At 46.0% G+C, this 15,382-nt stretch overlaps 1 protein-coding gene across 1 annotated transcript; it reads left to right on the forward strand.

Moving 5' to 3' along the window:
- Positions 1-2,534: 2,534 nt before the first annotated feature.
- HNRNPA0 (heterogeneous nuclear ribonucleoprotein A0) lies at positions 2,535-15,087 on the forward strand. Its single transcript, XM_058034821.1, has 3 exons — positions 2,535-3,624; positions 11,578-11,643; positions 13,855-15,087. Exons 1-3 carry the CDS (start codon positions 2,855-2,857, stop codon positions 13,892-13,894), a joined length of 876 nt encoding a protein of 291 aa, XP_057890804.1. The 5' UTR covers positions 2,535-2,854; the 3' UTR covers positions 13,895-15,087.
- The last annotated feature ends 295 nt before the right edge of the window (positions 15,088-15,382 follow it).

Genomic DNA, 15,382 nt, shown 5'->3' on the forward strand with positions numbered 1-15,382 from the left:
ACTTGCCTGTCTTGCTTTCAGGGAGAGAAAGTGCCTGAACACAAGCTTTGTTTTCTTTGTTATCTCTTGAGGCCATAATTTATTTTTCATCCTTTTTGCTCTCAATTACTATAGGACCATAAAACTCTCATGGATTATTTTCCAGGTGACACGTACTAATTTATCTTGGGAAGGGCCATACAGCTCTTACAATAACTAGTACACAAAATAGTTTTGTATTTCCTGTAATTTATGTTCAGCTTGCAGACAGCCTCTGGGAAGATTTTTATTTAATACAGTAGGATGTGTTTGTTTATTTTAAAGCCACAAATATTTCAGTGGCATTATGGGATATTCCCTTTTCTTAAACTACATGAAATGATAGTGTCAGTTTATGCATGGAGATAAATAGATTTAAACATATTTGCTTGTGACTGTCAAACACAGGCATTTAATAGGTTACTCTTACTATGCACATGGCTATAACATAAAAAAATCCAATCTGAGTAAAATCAGATTTCTGTATTGCAAGTACCAATGCTACAGGCAATGATAATCATAGCCTGTGAGACAAAAGCACGTTCTGCTTCTCTGGATTTCCTCTGGGGCTGCGGTTAACCAATGTTCCTCTTGTGTCTGTGTCTCCAAGGGAGCATTTCCAATTGATTCCCATCAAGGGGATGCTGCAGTTCTGCTTCCTCCCTCCTGCCAGCACCAGCAGGTCACATAAAAAAATGTTTCAGAAAGCTGGAGCAGCTGAAAACCAAGTCCTTTGTCGTGATAAAACCATTTATGCCTGTCTCAGTTCTCTTATGTGGATCGCTGTGTGTTTGCAGAAGCATCAAGGCTGGCACATGGGAAAAGGCAGGATCAGTTCAGGAAACTTGGAGTATACATCCTGACAGTGCCTAATGCAAAACAGCAGCCATTCTTAGCTCCTCGTGGCTGCAAGACCGAAAAAAAAAAATCTTTCTAATGAAAAATTCACTTAAGTTGAAAGTAATGCTGCAGTCTTCATGACAGCAATGTTTAATGCACTATAAAAGTAAGAGGAAAAAAAGGAAAATTATCTCATTATTTGTCATTCCACAGAGCTTGCACAGTCTTCAAAAGCTCTAATTGTTTTTCTGAGAATATGCCTCCTTTTCAGAACTAAGGAGAGATCTAAGGCTGAGTAGGCTGTGATAGGGTTGGAAAGAGAAAGGGAAAGCAGGGGAGGAATCGGTAGCAGGAATAGTGAGTGAGAAGGAATCACAGAAAGGTTTAGGTTGGGAAAGCCCTTCAAGATCATCGGATTCCTTCAGCACTGCCAAAGCCACCCCTGCACCGTGACCCAAGCGCTACATCCGCGCTGCCTTTTAAATCCCTGCGGAGACGCGACTCCACCACTGCCCTGGGCAGCTGTGCCAGGGCTGGACAGCGCTTTCCATGAAGAATTCTTCCTTTATATCCAACCTAAACCTTCTCTGGCACACCTTGAGGCTGTTCCTGCCATCCTGCCCCGTTGGGAGCGGGCTGCCAAGGGGACGGGGGACACAGACGAGGGAAGAGCCGCGGCCGCCAGGAGCAGACAGAAGCAAGGCGGAGCGCAGGGTTAAACCCCGGGGAGGGCTGGGGAAGGCGAGGGCGTGGTGAGGTGTGGGCACGGGAGCGGAGAGTTAAATCCTGAGGAGGGCAGTCCGGAGGGTTAGGGAAGGCAAGGACAGGGTGAGCAGGGCGGCGGCCCAGATGTTTAAAGCCCGGGGAGGGCAGGGTGAGGTGTGGGCACCGGGGCGGAGGCGGAGCCCGGCCGGGGCCGTGCCCAGCGGGTACCAGCAGCGTCCGTGTCCCCAGGGGCGGTGCCCAGAGGCGCTGGCCGAGCTCCGCCTCACGGTGCCAGCCACGGCAACACGAGGCAGCGGCAGAAATGGATGCACAGAGAGTTTCAATGAACGTGAGGCACTTGTTTACAGAGCAGTGACGAGTGCTGGGACAGATGGGGTGTTGAGTCTGCCTCCCTGGGGACACCCCAGAGCCGTCCGGATGGGTCCATGTGCCGTGGCTGGAGCTCGGGCCAGCAGCGCCCCGGGGCTCTCGCCGCGCTCTGAGGGGAGGCCCCGAGCCCCTGGCGGGCTCCGCCATTGGGGGCGCGCGCGGGGGGCGCCCAACGGTCCCCGCGGTTCAAACGCTCCCGCGCGCCCCGCCCCCCGCTCGCTGCCCCGCCCCCCGGGGCGGGCCCAACCGGGAGGGAGCGCGCGCCGGGTCGGAGGCGGCGTCCTATTGGCTGCCGGCCGCGGGCCCGGCGCATTAACGCAGCACGCCCCGCCCCCCAGCCCGGCGCGCGCGGAACGCGTCCCGCGTCCCTATTGGCTTTCCGACGCGTCCGTCATCGGCGAACCCCGGGACTTTTGCGGAGGTCGCGCACTTTCATTGGTTGCTGCACACGTCCATCGCTGCTTAAGCCACGCCCCTTAAAGGTGAGTGGCGCGCGCAGACGCCGCATCGCTCTCATTGGCTGCCACGGCGGGGGAGGAAGGCGCGGGGGGCGGGGCTCCCGGCGGCCCCTTTGTGTGGGCACCAGTCGCCGGCCGCGCTCCCGAGAAGCTGCTGCCGCCATTTTGTGCGCGCCTGTGTTCGCGCCCACCCCCGCCCGCCTTTCCGGGGGAGCGGCGGCACCGGGGACGGCCCGACTGTGCTGCCGGTCAGGTGAGGCGGAGCGGAGGCGCCGGGCCGCGCCGAGGCAGCTACCCCCGGCGGCCGCCGCAGCCGTGAGGTCCCGTTGCTCGCAGGGGGAAGAAGCGGCAAGACGGAGCAGGAGGGGAAAAAACCTCCGGAGCTGCCCCCGAACAGGAGGAGGAGTCTCGGCGCCAGGCCCAGGCGCGGCCCCGGAGGCAGCATGGAGAACTCGCAGCTGTGCAAGCTGTTCATCGGCGGGCTGAACGTGCAGACCACGGAGGCCGGGCTGCGGGAGCACTTCGCGGCCTACGGGACCCTCACCGACTGCGTGGTCGTGCTGAACCCGCAGACCAAGCGCTCCCGGTGCTTCGGCTTCGTCACCTACTCGGCGGTGGAGGAGGCGGACGCCGCCATGGCCGCGTCCCCCCACGCGGTGGACGGGAACGCGGTGGAGCTGAAGCGGGCCGTGTCCCGGGAGGACTCGGCCAAGCCCGGCGCTCACGCCAAGGTGAAGAAGCTCTTCGTGGGCGGCCTCAAAGGGGACGTGGGCGAAGGGGACCTGGTGCAGCACTTCAGCCAGTTCGGCCCCGTGGAGAAGGCCGAGATCATCGCCGACAAACAGAGCGGGAAAAAGCGCGGCTTCGGTTTCGTCTACTTCCAGAACCACGACGCCGCCGATAAGGCGGCCGTGGTCAAGTTCCACCCGATCCAGGGCCACCGAGTGGAGGTCAAGAAGGCCGTGCCCAAGGAGGACATCCAGGCGGGCGGGGGAGGCGGCGGCTCCTCCAGGCCCTCCCGGGGAGGTAGAGGAGGAAGGGGTCGGGGCGGCGGCGGCTCCGGCAACCGGGATCACAACGGGCTGTCCAAAGGAGGCGGCGGCTACAACAGCTACGGCGGCTACGGCGGGGGAGGAGGCGGCGGGTACGGCTCCTATGGCAGCGGTTCCTACGGAGGCGGCGGCGGAGGGGGAGGCGGAGACTACGGCAACGGGTACGGCGGGTTCGGCAGCTACAGCCAGCACCAGTCCTCCTACGGCCCCATGAAGAGCGGCGGAGGAGGTGGAGGAGGGGGCGGCAACTGGGGGGGCCGCAGTAACAGTGGACCGTACAGAGGAGGCTATGGTGGGGGAGGCTACGGGGGCGGCTCTTTCTGAGCTGGAGCGCCCATACCCATTGATGGGGGGGCGTGCAGAGCCCTCCTTTCGATACGGGGCAGCTTCCAAATGGTTTCTCCCCTCATTCGCCGAAGGGCAGCTCCTTTTAAATGCCTCCCTGCTGTGGGAGCGGCTCCTAAATGCCCCCTGAGGGTCGCCTCTGCTGCCTGTGCCACTTCGTTCTCTCTGAAGATGGACTGGGCCCCACATACACATATTTTGTGTTACAGTCATTGATGGACTCTATTTTTTTATTATTACTTGGACCTTGGTCGTTTTTATACTAGCAACGAAAAATGTCTTGTTATAATTTGTTTTTTGGGGGGTGCGGGGTGGGAAGTGTCTTGCTGATCTGGAGTAAATACTGGGGAGGGTTGGGGGGAAGTTCCTTTGTTGTAAGGACTCGATGCCTGGATACTACGTTTTTTTCTACAAAAGCTACTCGGATCCCATGACTGACTTTTAACATTTCTGTAAAGGAAGAAAAAATGGTTTTTACGTTTTTTATTTTTTAAATAAATCATTGTGTTCATTGACCTTTACACGTCTAATTTTTTTTCCTAGGATCAATTCCGTACGGTTTTAAGGCTTTTCTAGGTTTGAAGCAAGTGTTCCTCTGCTTTAAAATCTCTGTGTACTTAGAGTAGTAAATATTTTGTTGCCAGTAAAGGTCCTAACTGACTTTTTTGCTAGTGGCTTTCAAACACTCGACAGAGAAATTTTTGAAGTACTAATCCGTGGATGTGGTCTGTTTTTTAAATACTCGTTCTCACTTTGGGAGTTTGTGTGCATCCACCATCTTGTACTAGGCAGTTTGACGTGCTGACATGGTTGGTCAATTTTTTCTATAGGACTTTTCCATCAACGTATGTACTGTGTAGTTTTGAAGAAATAGTTTGTGTTAAGCATGTGCTTCATTCATATAAAATGTTCAGAATTTCTTATTGCTTAGTTTTCAAGTCCTTGGTTTGTCTTGTGTGTGATTCCTTCCAGGAAAGGGTCGACATTTATCCCTTCTATTAAAGGTGTACTTGTTTTCCTAGCCCCGGGTTAACAGATTTCACTCGGAACTCTTGTCCTCCCTGCAAGTTCCTGAGAACCCTCGCAGCTCCATCTGCTGTCAGCATGGCAGCCCCGTGCTGGGGCTTCCTTAAAGCAGGAGTAAAACTGGCTTGCTGACCATTCTACCAGACTTTGGAAAGTTATTTTATGCCACTAGATGACTGGTGTAGAGTGCAGTGACATCTGCATGTGAATAAAGATGGAGTCCCTGACTGCTGGTTGGCTGGGAGGGGGAAGGAATGGATTTGCAATACCTGCCTCAGCACATAATTGAACAAACAATAATTGCAGTTTGCCCGTATTTCAGAAAGTGGTGATCTAAACTGGGCAAAGAGCTCTGAGAAGTGAGCCAGCAAGTGTACCACTAACATAGGTGCCAGTTGTAAAGCAAAGATATCTGTGTAGTCTGCTTGATTAAAAAATGTATATTTGTAGCCCTTTCACGCAATAGAATTCAAGTTTGTTGTTTATTAAAAAGCTTAATGTTTTAGGGGAAAACTGCCTTCCTGCATAGAAATATAGAATAGCAACGTTTATGGGTTTATGGATATCAAATAAAAGATTTGAATTCCTTATATGCTTGAGTGAGAGTATATATGATGTAGGGCATGCATTTAAAAAGTACAAAGTTATGTTGACTTCAGGTTTCTAAGCTCTTAGAATGCTGATGTTTCATGGGGCTGTATCTTAAAAGCTGCTTTTTGCTTTCCTCCAGATATGCAAGATATTAGGCAAATAATTCCCACTGGTTCCAGTGCAAAGTTAAATGTGTAGGGCTTGGTGCTTCTGGGCTGAAGAATTTCCAATGAAATTTCAAGGTATTGTTACTATTTGTTACCAGTCTAACTTGATGATTTAAATTGAAATGAGCTTTGTTGTTATTATTAGTGAAACTGCATCACCTTAATTGCCTTTGTGAGCTTAAACAGGGCAACCTCTTGGTATCATCAGGATTTAAACTGAGCTGTTTCCTCCTGATTGTGGTTGTTTGTGGCTCTTATGGAGACTGGCTTTCTTTGGCTTAGCTGAGCTTTTATGAATGAATAGGTTCCAAATAACTTGCTGTTTGCAATTATACTGTAATTTTTCTATCTCAAAAGCCTCTTAGTCACTGTTGTGCACCAGCATCTCTTATACATTGTTGTAAGTCAAGTTTCAGAGTCTGAGTTTGTAACACACTGCAAGTGCCAGCTCTTGCCTGTGCACACCTTCAGGTGGTTTTATATCATTGAAGGCTTTTTCTGTACCTTTGCACTTTACAACCATGTTGGACAGTCATCCTTGAACTTCATTTGAAGCACAGTTTTCATGTTCTTAGCTGAAATGAGCAGCAGAGTTCTGGGTTGTGTGTTAGTTCTAGTTTGGGGGTATGATTTAGTCCTTTGCAGTGTTGTTGCCTTAACCCTATGAAGGAACAGCCTGGCTTGCAGAGAAATGGTTAAATTCACTTTTGTGATGTGTCTTGTCATTTGATTTAGGAAGTTAAAGGTTTATGCACCAGCTGTAGCTTTATGGTATTTTCATGTTATGTGCTGTGACAGAATATGTTGATACTAGGAACAAGTAGGTTTTAAAAAAAGTGACTTTGTGAAATCTGAGGATTTGGGAAGTGCTGTGCTGAAATGTGCTGTTACCTGTGTGCAATAGTCCTTGTGAGACTAAAGTCTGCTGGGACAAAGAGCTGATCCCAAAAATCACACATGGATTAGGGAGTGGGCAGCCTAGTGTCACCCTCAGGAGACTGTCACCTGTTTAAGCATGTGGCTTGAGTAGGTGGCACCTGCTCTGTGACCCCTGGTGTGAGTGGTTGTGACCCTGCAGGTGCCATTGGAGAGGATCCTGTGAGGGGCAGCAATGCCAGGGTGTACCAGGAGTACAGAACAGTGCAGATCTCTGTTGGGTGGCATTAAAGACACTGTGACTTCAAGACTCTTGGAATATAAACCTGTTTCTAGGACAGTGATTTGTTGATAAAGCTTTGTTCATGTGTTTAAAGGTATTTAATGATTTTCTGAGCCCTGGGTGTGCATAGAGGTGCATAGGAAGAACTGAGCTGAAATGAGGTGTGTGGCTGGCATGTAAATAAGTTTGTGACTTCACAGTTGCTTTAGGAAGGTCACAAAGATAGAAAAAAAGTAACTTTGCTTTCCTTAGTTTGTAGTTGAGTTCTGAAGTTCCTATGTCTGAAATAATCTTAATGGCCTTCTGTTCAGGATGAAATGCTCCTTTGTTTTGATGTCACCTGTGAGAAATAGAAAATAAGAGCAATTAGTTTGCTTTCAGCATTTAATAAAGTAAAAACGTGGTAGTTTTCTTAAAACACAGATGTCCTTTTATTTTTGTAATCTGCATGACCAAAATGGAATTCCCAAAACCAAACTTTCCAGGCTACAGTGTCACTGAACTCTGTGTTGTGATGTACATACAATTTTTTAATAGTAATGGGTGTTCATGTCTGCTCTAAAATATAATTTGTTCTTGACTTGTAAATTTTATTTGGCTAATAAAACTAGCCTAACTTAAACTTTCATAATACTGACTACTACTGCATTAAAAAGAAACATGCTAAACACCTGTACATGGAGTGCAGAGATACTTGCACAAGGCTGTGCAAGTACCTCCCACGTGTTTGTTGTAACATCAGGTGCTGGAAAGGTGGTTTAGAGCAGTGCTGACAGCTCAGACAGCTTCCATGGCAGTAAATCTCTGTGGGTCACTGATGGAGTCACACACAAAATAAAAGCTGTGTCGTGTCCTGCAGGCTCCTGTAGCGTAACAATCCTTACCCTCCAGGGCTGGGCAAGCTTTTGTGTTGAATTTACAATAGCTGCAGTCCAGGCTCCAGTTCTGGCTCTGGCAGTCCCGTGCTGCTCCCAGGAGCTCCGCCCTGTGGGGAGGTGGCACTGACAGGAGGTGTGTCTGAACCCTGCCAGATACTCTGCACATCTGGACTTAACGACCTGTGAAGCAGAAATACTTAAAATGGCTAAAAATGTAAAGTTCTCAAATGCTTTATGGTGTCCTCCTCCCCCCCACCCTCAGCTGAGATCTCTGTAAAGCAAATTTTGCTTTCATTTGGCATTGGAAGGTCTAATTGGATGGTGTAGGTCAGAAAAGTGTTTTATTACCCTGCTCTGCCAGCTGATACTGCCATCCCAGCATGGCATTGCCACTGCTGCCAGAAAGGCTCTGAGTGGTGCTGAGGACCTCAAGCTCCCATCTGAGTGTGAAAAGAGAGCAGCTTCCTTTCTCTGCATGCCTCAGAATGTTTATTCTGAAATGAAAAAGCTTGGTTTAAATCATTACATTGTTAATTAATCCCTAACAAATGGCCTGAAGGACACCCCTCTGATGTGCACACAGTGAACAAAACACGAGGTGTTCTGTGAGAATGGGGTTTTGCTCCTACAGTCTGTCACAGGGCTGGGTTCCTGATAGAAGGCAGTTCATTCAAACCTTTAGATTAGGATTGTTTGACCTGTTGTAGCTACTATGGATTAGTTTATCATGTAATCCAACAGTTTATACCACATTTATGTGCTTTACATTGTTACAGACCTTTACTTTCTGAGGTATTTGGAAAAAGGCATTTTCAGTGGTTTTTCCAACTCTATATGGGTAATACCTTGGATTAATATTAGGTGATTAAAAGTGTAACACCCAATTTTCAGTCTTTCACACTAGCCAGAGGCATACTTTACAAAACAATGGGTTATTTAACGTGTTTTGCATAACTGATTCTGTGATCTGGTGTATGTGTCCCTTAAAAAGGAGTTTTCTGGTTGTTATTTTTGTATTTCTTAATGAATAAAACAGTTGTATCCCTGATTCACTTGAAAATGTATTTCACAATGCAAGCACACCACAAGGAGTTCTGAGCTAGCCTGAACAGGCACTTTTGCTTTTGTTGATGGGCATTTTTTTGGTCTCCTGTTGAAGCATTACTGCTCTGTTATTTCTGGAATGTGCATTTATACAGACACACAGATGTTACCTCTACTTCCACTTACCTTTAATGAGTATTTATTTGTGCTGTAATGTAAGCAGTACTATTGATGAGTGTCAGATGTGTATTTCTCATTACAAGATGAAAGTCTATCTGCTATGTATGTTTTCCTGGGAATTTTGTATATTTACCTGTATATGAGGACTTTTAAGGGGGTGATGACGTTGTGTGCTTTTCTTGTTGCCGTTCACTTTGACAAATCCTAGTCTTTTTACCTTCTCTGCTCCTAGAAGTCTCACCAATTTTTATTATATATAAATGGGTGGAAATAGTCACTTTTGAACTGATACCTCTTGTTCATATGGCTCTCAGTGTTTTAATCCTATAAAATCTATATTCCCCTTAAAAACATCTCTCTGGGAAAATGGGTAGTGGGAACTCAGAGGGAACAACAGCTGTAAAGCTGTAGTTCACTGCAGAAGAGAGAAATTCTTCAGATTTTTCTGTTTCCTGTATTACCTGCTGGGTAGACTGAACAGTTAAAAAGATGGTACAGTTCAGGTCTAGGCTGTAGCAAAAAAAAAAACAGCCAGCTTAAAACCCAAAATTCAAGTTCTGTTCTCTGTGGTTCAGCCTTTGCCAGTAGGAGTCCTAACCTAAAGCTGCAACAGCATTTTTTCAAGTATATTCTGAGTGTGGTTAATCTTGGTGTAACTTCTTTTTGCTAAAAGTCTTTGAGGCAAAGCTGCAATGTTGCCTGTTGTTGTTACAGTAAACTGAGGCTTAGAGCAGAGCTATTCTCAGATTGTCAGCCATCCAAGGAACCAAAGCTCCTTAACTTGGAAAACTAGATGTCAAGCCCAGGCAGACTAATAATGCCATCTGTCTGAGGCATCTGGATATTAACCCTCTTAGCATGATGCTTAGGGTTTCATTCCCAACTGCTTTCGCAGATGGAAAGTACACAGATTTGAAAGAATAGCTCTTCTTTTTTAAAAAAAATTAAATTGGGTTCTGTTGAGCTGTGTACAATTTTGGTGCATATTATATTCATCAAACTACTATAAATACCTCTTTTCATGAGTAATGCAGTGAGGAATCTATGCCAATTTAGAAGGGAATTACATTTCTGGCTGGAAATATGTCAAGATGCACATTTGCTCACCACCATCAAAGTACCAATCACTGATTAACATTGCAGAAAAATTCCTTAGAAGCAAAATGAGCTGACGAATGTGAAAGTACATAATTTGTTCAAATGCTACTTTGTACCATGGAATTGCCAACTGGTTTGTCTCAGAGAAGCCCTGTTCTCCTGGGAATGCTCTTTGAATTTAAAGACATGCAAAGGCACACATCTGAAAACACACTGTCAGTCTGTAATCTAGTCAATATAAAAGATGAGTACCATGTCAGTCTCTTCTGTCATTTCTGTAATTTTTGTTGCTTTCTGTAGCTTTACAATGGACTTTCCCTCTTTTGTTAGAAAATTTGCTTTCTACAGAACCCTGAGGGGAGGGAAGCATGAGTGCAGTCACTCATGTGACTGACAAAGTTCAGGAATGCTGAACCTGTTTGCAGCACAGGTGTGGATTAAAGCAGTGCTAGGTAAAATGCACAAGTACTTTGGGACTGGAAGTTGATGTGCTTTTTACTTTTTCTCTGTGGATCAATAATTGTTTTCTGTACTGCACGCTAACCCAGCTGCAGTGGGAAGCCTCCCTCTCCCAACCACACACCCTGATGAACAAATGGCAGCATGGGCAGGGCATGGCCCTGGGGGAGGCTGTGCTTACCTTGTTATTGTATGCAAGCACAGCACTATCAGCTGTGTTTTGAAATACTTTACTCCAATTTCATCCTCCAGATCCCCTCCCTCCTCAGAAGAGCTGTCCTCTGGTTTCAGGCTCACTGGCTCTCCCTGGGCTGGGTCACAGCATTGTGAAAGATTGCTGATGCTAAATCCCCAGTTCTCTCCTTGTGCTTATTTAGTACCTCTTTAGGTTTTAGTAATCTTTTAAGTTTACTGGGTAACAAATTTGGCCAAAGTCCATCACTGTGAAATTTCATTTGGAGTTGTTTGTTTTCTTTCCACCACTGTAATAATGATGCTCTGTTTATTGGAAGGGGCTCCTTTGAGTCCTGATTGCAAGGTCAGGACTTCTCCCCCAAGATCACTGCTGGATGTTTGGAGTGGTCGTTGCTCATGCTCTTGCACAGGGTGGTTAGCAGCTGCATTCTGCCAGGGTAGTGCCACCTTTCTCCTGTTACTTTCATGGAGGAGTGTCCTCCTGAAAAAGAGAAATCCCCAGCAGCACAAGGAGCTGCAGCCCTTGCAGTCACTGTGCCTTTTCCCTCTAGGCCCATCCCTCCATTCCTTTCAGCAGTCTTAAATGCAGGCAAATTATTTTTTTCTCAAACGACATCATTTAGATGTTATGGGAATTTTCTTTTACTCACCCAGGACCAGTTAAAACCTCAACTTCCTCTGTGTGGTATCAGTTTTACTTTTAAATCTTCGAGGCGTGAGCTTGGTGGTGAATCAGCACCAGTGTGTTTTGGAAATGTTACAGTGGCTTGGGGTGTAGGTGGTGGCAATGGGGAGCTCTTGTTTTTGATATATTGGGGAGTCAGATGAGAGGGAGTTGGGAAACATCACCTTCAGAAGGAAGAGCTGGGCTTGTTTTATTGCTGGAGCTGCTCTGTGCCAAAAGTGTTGCAATGAGCTGATGCCACACACTCTCTAATGCCTTTCTAAAGTGTGGTTTTTTTTCTTTCACAGGGTGCACTTCTGTGTGAATGAGAGGATGGGAAAGCTGAGCCCTGAAAAGCACACCACAAAAGTCGAGTAAGTGAACAGAAACCTGAGCTGAGCCCCTGACATACAGTTCCCACTCTGAATAAACTATGGAATATTGAACAGAAAAAGAGGTTTGTCCAGAAAATACCAGGCAAGATAATGAAGGTCAGTTACCTGTGAGGAAGATATGCTGCCTGAAACAGGTTTTTCTGTTCTGGTAAAATAATGTGCCTGCAGAAACAATCCTGTCTAAACTTTTGTGTATGACATCTGTGGGTTTCACTCATTTGTGTTGATGTTGCAGCACATTATGTTACAATATGAGGGTGGTGGGCTGTGTTTCTTGGCTTTTGCAAAGAGCAAGAAATGAAATGTTTTAAATAATTCCAAGAAGAGAGCAAGACAAATGAGTGTGCAGGGAATAAGAGTAACAAGAGACTTGGGTTATGGTGTTGAGATCCTAAATGGGAATGGCTTTGTTTATGCTGTTCTCTCTAAGTTATAGTATACAAATATTAATTAAGCCATACATCTTTATGAAGCATATGGATAATTTCCCCTTATTACAGAAGGTAATAAGGAAGCATTAAGGGTTGGATTTTAAAGATGAAGAATCACATTAAAATGATATCTAATTAAAAAAAATGTTGGTAAAAATAATCCCACTTTTTGGTCCACAGCCTAAATTTTTCTCAAGTTCAGTCTTTTTCTGAAGAAAAAGTTTGTTAAGTTTGTTACTTTTTTCTGAGCCCGTGGCAAGAACTGTACACTCAGTAGGTGCAGACTCTATGGAGGCAGAGAGACTTGGTAGATTTAGGCAACCTTTGCCTTTGTTCCAGTGCCCACAAGAGTTGTTTTTACAGCCTTCTTCCTGATTTTCTTTTCATTTTGAGCACTAAATTCTAAACAATAAAATCAATCTGAAAATCTTCCTGCAAATTTCTGAGAAATATGTAATGTGACTGCAGGGCAGGAAGTGTGTGCCTCTGACACAGGTGACTGCAGTGACATCCGTGACTGATGCTCCAGGAAAGAGTCAGGAGGGCAGCAGGGAGAACATTTTCAGCTGGTGGGTAACTGCTGGGTAGGTGAGCAGTGGAATGGCTCATGCCCCAGGAATCACAGATGGGGGTGAAGATGGTCAGGGGTTGTTGCCCTAAAGGTGGTAATGTTATTGTAAAATTGTTGCAATAAACCCACTGTTTGTAGGAATTGTGATTTGTACAAAAGAGTAAAGGAAAATAATGTTCTGAAGGCAGATTTTGCTGGTCTGCAGGAGCTCAGGAGTGGGATGTGTGCCAGCAGAGGGCAACAGCCCTGAGCGCCGCTGGACAGGCTGGTGCTGCTGCAGCATCCACCGGAATGCTCATCCCGGGGAGTGCTCATCCCGGGGAGTGCTGGCATCCACAGGAATGCTCATCCTGAGGGAATGCTGGCATCCACAGGAATGCACATCCCGGAGAGTGCTGGCATCCACAGGAGTGCTGGCATCCACAGGAATGCTCATCCCGGGGAATGCTGGCCTGGCTGCTCCTGCCCTGCTCTCCCAGTCACACCCTTCAGAACACAGCCCGCCGGTGGGGCTCTCTCACTGCCAGAGCATCCCTGGGTCCAGCCCTGGGAAGGTCCTTACCTAGGAGGTCTCCCAGAGCATCCTTGTGAGAACTTGTGTTCCTGTGAGCTGCTGCAGTAGGTAAATTGTAGCTGCTGATTTGGGTTTGTTACTGAATTCTAGCAGCAGCAGGGCAGCAGATATACCCTCAGGTCTCCTCTGCTCAGGCACCTCCATCTCCAGGTCCCTTGGGAGGCAGTACCTGAGTACCACCCCCAAGTGACTGCACTTTGTGCTACCAAGGCAGCTATTCCAGCAGATACCCTATATATTGCTTTTCTTACATTAATATTCTTAGAGAACCTTTTCCAAGAAAACATATGGTCTAAATACAGATCTATCTGAGTATCTACTTAATTAAGATGACAAAAGAAGTTTATTTAGAAGGGACTCCTGGAAATAGTCTGGTTCAAAGAACACTCAAAGCAGGACCAGCTTCAGGGTGAGATCAGTTTGGTCACTCAAAGATAAATATATAACTTAATATATATGCATTAAAAATAAATATGTTTTTATATATATATATCAACATATATTTTTATCGAAATATCTGTATCTCTAAAAAAACAACGAAAAATAATTTAGGCTGCGAAGATGTAGCTTTAGAATCTTCTGTAAATGCAGTGTTATATTTACACCTTTCCCAGCTCTTCAATGCTGAAACCTTTTTTGGAGGAAGATTTTTGAAGAAGATTTCTGAAGGAAGTTGATGAATAATTTCAAGGAAGAGATTATGCAACTAAACAAGAGCTGCTAAAGATAGGAATTTCTTGATATAGGTCTCTGGAGCCTGAACATTGGTATATACCTGGAAACAGGTATGTGCAGGGGAGTAAAGTCTTCCTGAATTGTTGTTTGCACTGTATTCAGGCTGGATGATCCAGTGATTCACAACTCTTGCAGTTTGCCTTGCAGAACTAGAAGGATTTTTCCCAGTTTGATGCCATTTGCTTTCTGCTGGGTTTTTGGGAGGTGAAGAGTGGCCTTTCAGGCTTCTGCAGAGACTGTGGAGATTGACAAGGTGCTGTCTGATTGTATTGGGGCTCTTCACAGAATTAAATTCTTGTAAGCACTCGGTGTCCTTTCCTTATAACCTCAGCATTAAATCAGCTGCTGGATTTTGGGCCAGGAGAGAGTTTTGGATCAGATTGGTAGTGACTGTTTTTATTCCCTCCCTTTGTGCCACTTTTATTGAAGAAATTCCTTGCTGCTGTGGAGACACTGGCAATGCTTTTCTCTCCCATCTCCCTGTGGTTCCTTGGAATTGGGGGCTTTGGTCTTTCACTGTAGATCTGAAGATTGTCACAGGAATCTGTGAAGGTTTTGATGGGCTGAGGGATGGTGGGACTGGCTGGAACAGGTGTTTGGGGACCTTTCTGCTCTGAGAATTGGTTATATGGTTGTCAGTGATTGAAGGTTGATTAGATGTAAGGTAATTTTTGGCTACTTGAGACTAGAAATTTTTGAAAGAGGCTGGAAAAATTCCACCCATCAGGTGTCACTAATTCCTTTCAGCTGAATGCTTTTTCATGCTACCAGTCTTTGCTTAAAAATAAACAAGAAGTTTTTGCCTTGGGGTTGTTACCAACATGATTATTTTGCAAGGCTGCTGTAAAGATAATCTCTGATTACTGGAACATGCTTTTGTTCCACTCCAGCAAGGACTATTCACTGTTTTGCTTGTCTGTCACTGAACCTTTCAGGATTTGTACACAAGCCTGTGGGGCAAAGCATGTAAGAAGGTATTGCTGGTTTGGTTCAATTTAGGTGCTTTGCTCGCAGGCTGACTGGAGTGAGATGTAAATTTTTAAGGTGAAAGCCTAATATTTTGTTGTTGAAAAACTTTGTGTTAATAAAAATACACAGGCACTTTGCAGCAGTTTCAGGACTTGCTCTTGTATCTGGACTTTTTATGATTACTGAGGGATTTACTCAGAGGAAACAAGTTCTAGCCCTCATTTCCGAGGTAAATTCTACTATTTTTATATAGTTGCTTTTTCTCTGGTTTGAGCTTGTGTCTTGCAGTTTTGCATGTTGTGCATCAACAGTGTAAGACTGGACATGAGGAAAGTACTAAGGGATCTGGATGTTTTAAACTGATAGTTTAACAGGATTGTCTAGGGAAAACGAAGGAATTTTGCCTGAACTCTGTGTGAGGTTTGACTTCATGGCTTT

This window comes from Melospiza georgiana, chromosome 15, assembly GCF_028018845.1.
Source record: "Melospiza georgiana isolate bMelGeo1 chromosome 15, bMelGeo1.pri, whole genome shotgun sequence".
In the NCBI taxonomy this organism is placed as follows: domain Eukaryota; kingdom Metazoa; phylum Chordata; class Aves; order Passeriformes; family Passerellidae; genus Melospiza; species Melospiza georgiana.

Bases quoted from the DNA above. Each gene is read 5' to 3' on its own strand.
- HNRNPA0 (XM_058034821.1), top strand. From the start codon at position 2,855: ATGGAGAACTCGCAGCTGTGCAAGCTGTTCATCGGCGGGCTGAACGTG. The intron at 3,625-11,577 runs GTACGGCGGGTT...TTTCTTTCACAG, and splicing joins GGCGGAGACTACGGCAACGG to GGTGCACTTCTGTGTGAATG. The intron at 11,644-13,854 runs GTAAGTGAACAG...CACCTTTCCCAG, and splicing joins AAGCACACCACAAAAGTCGA to CTCTTCAATGCTGAAACCTT.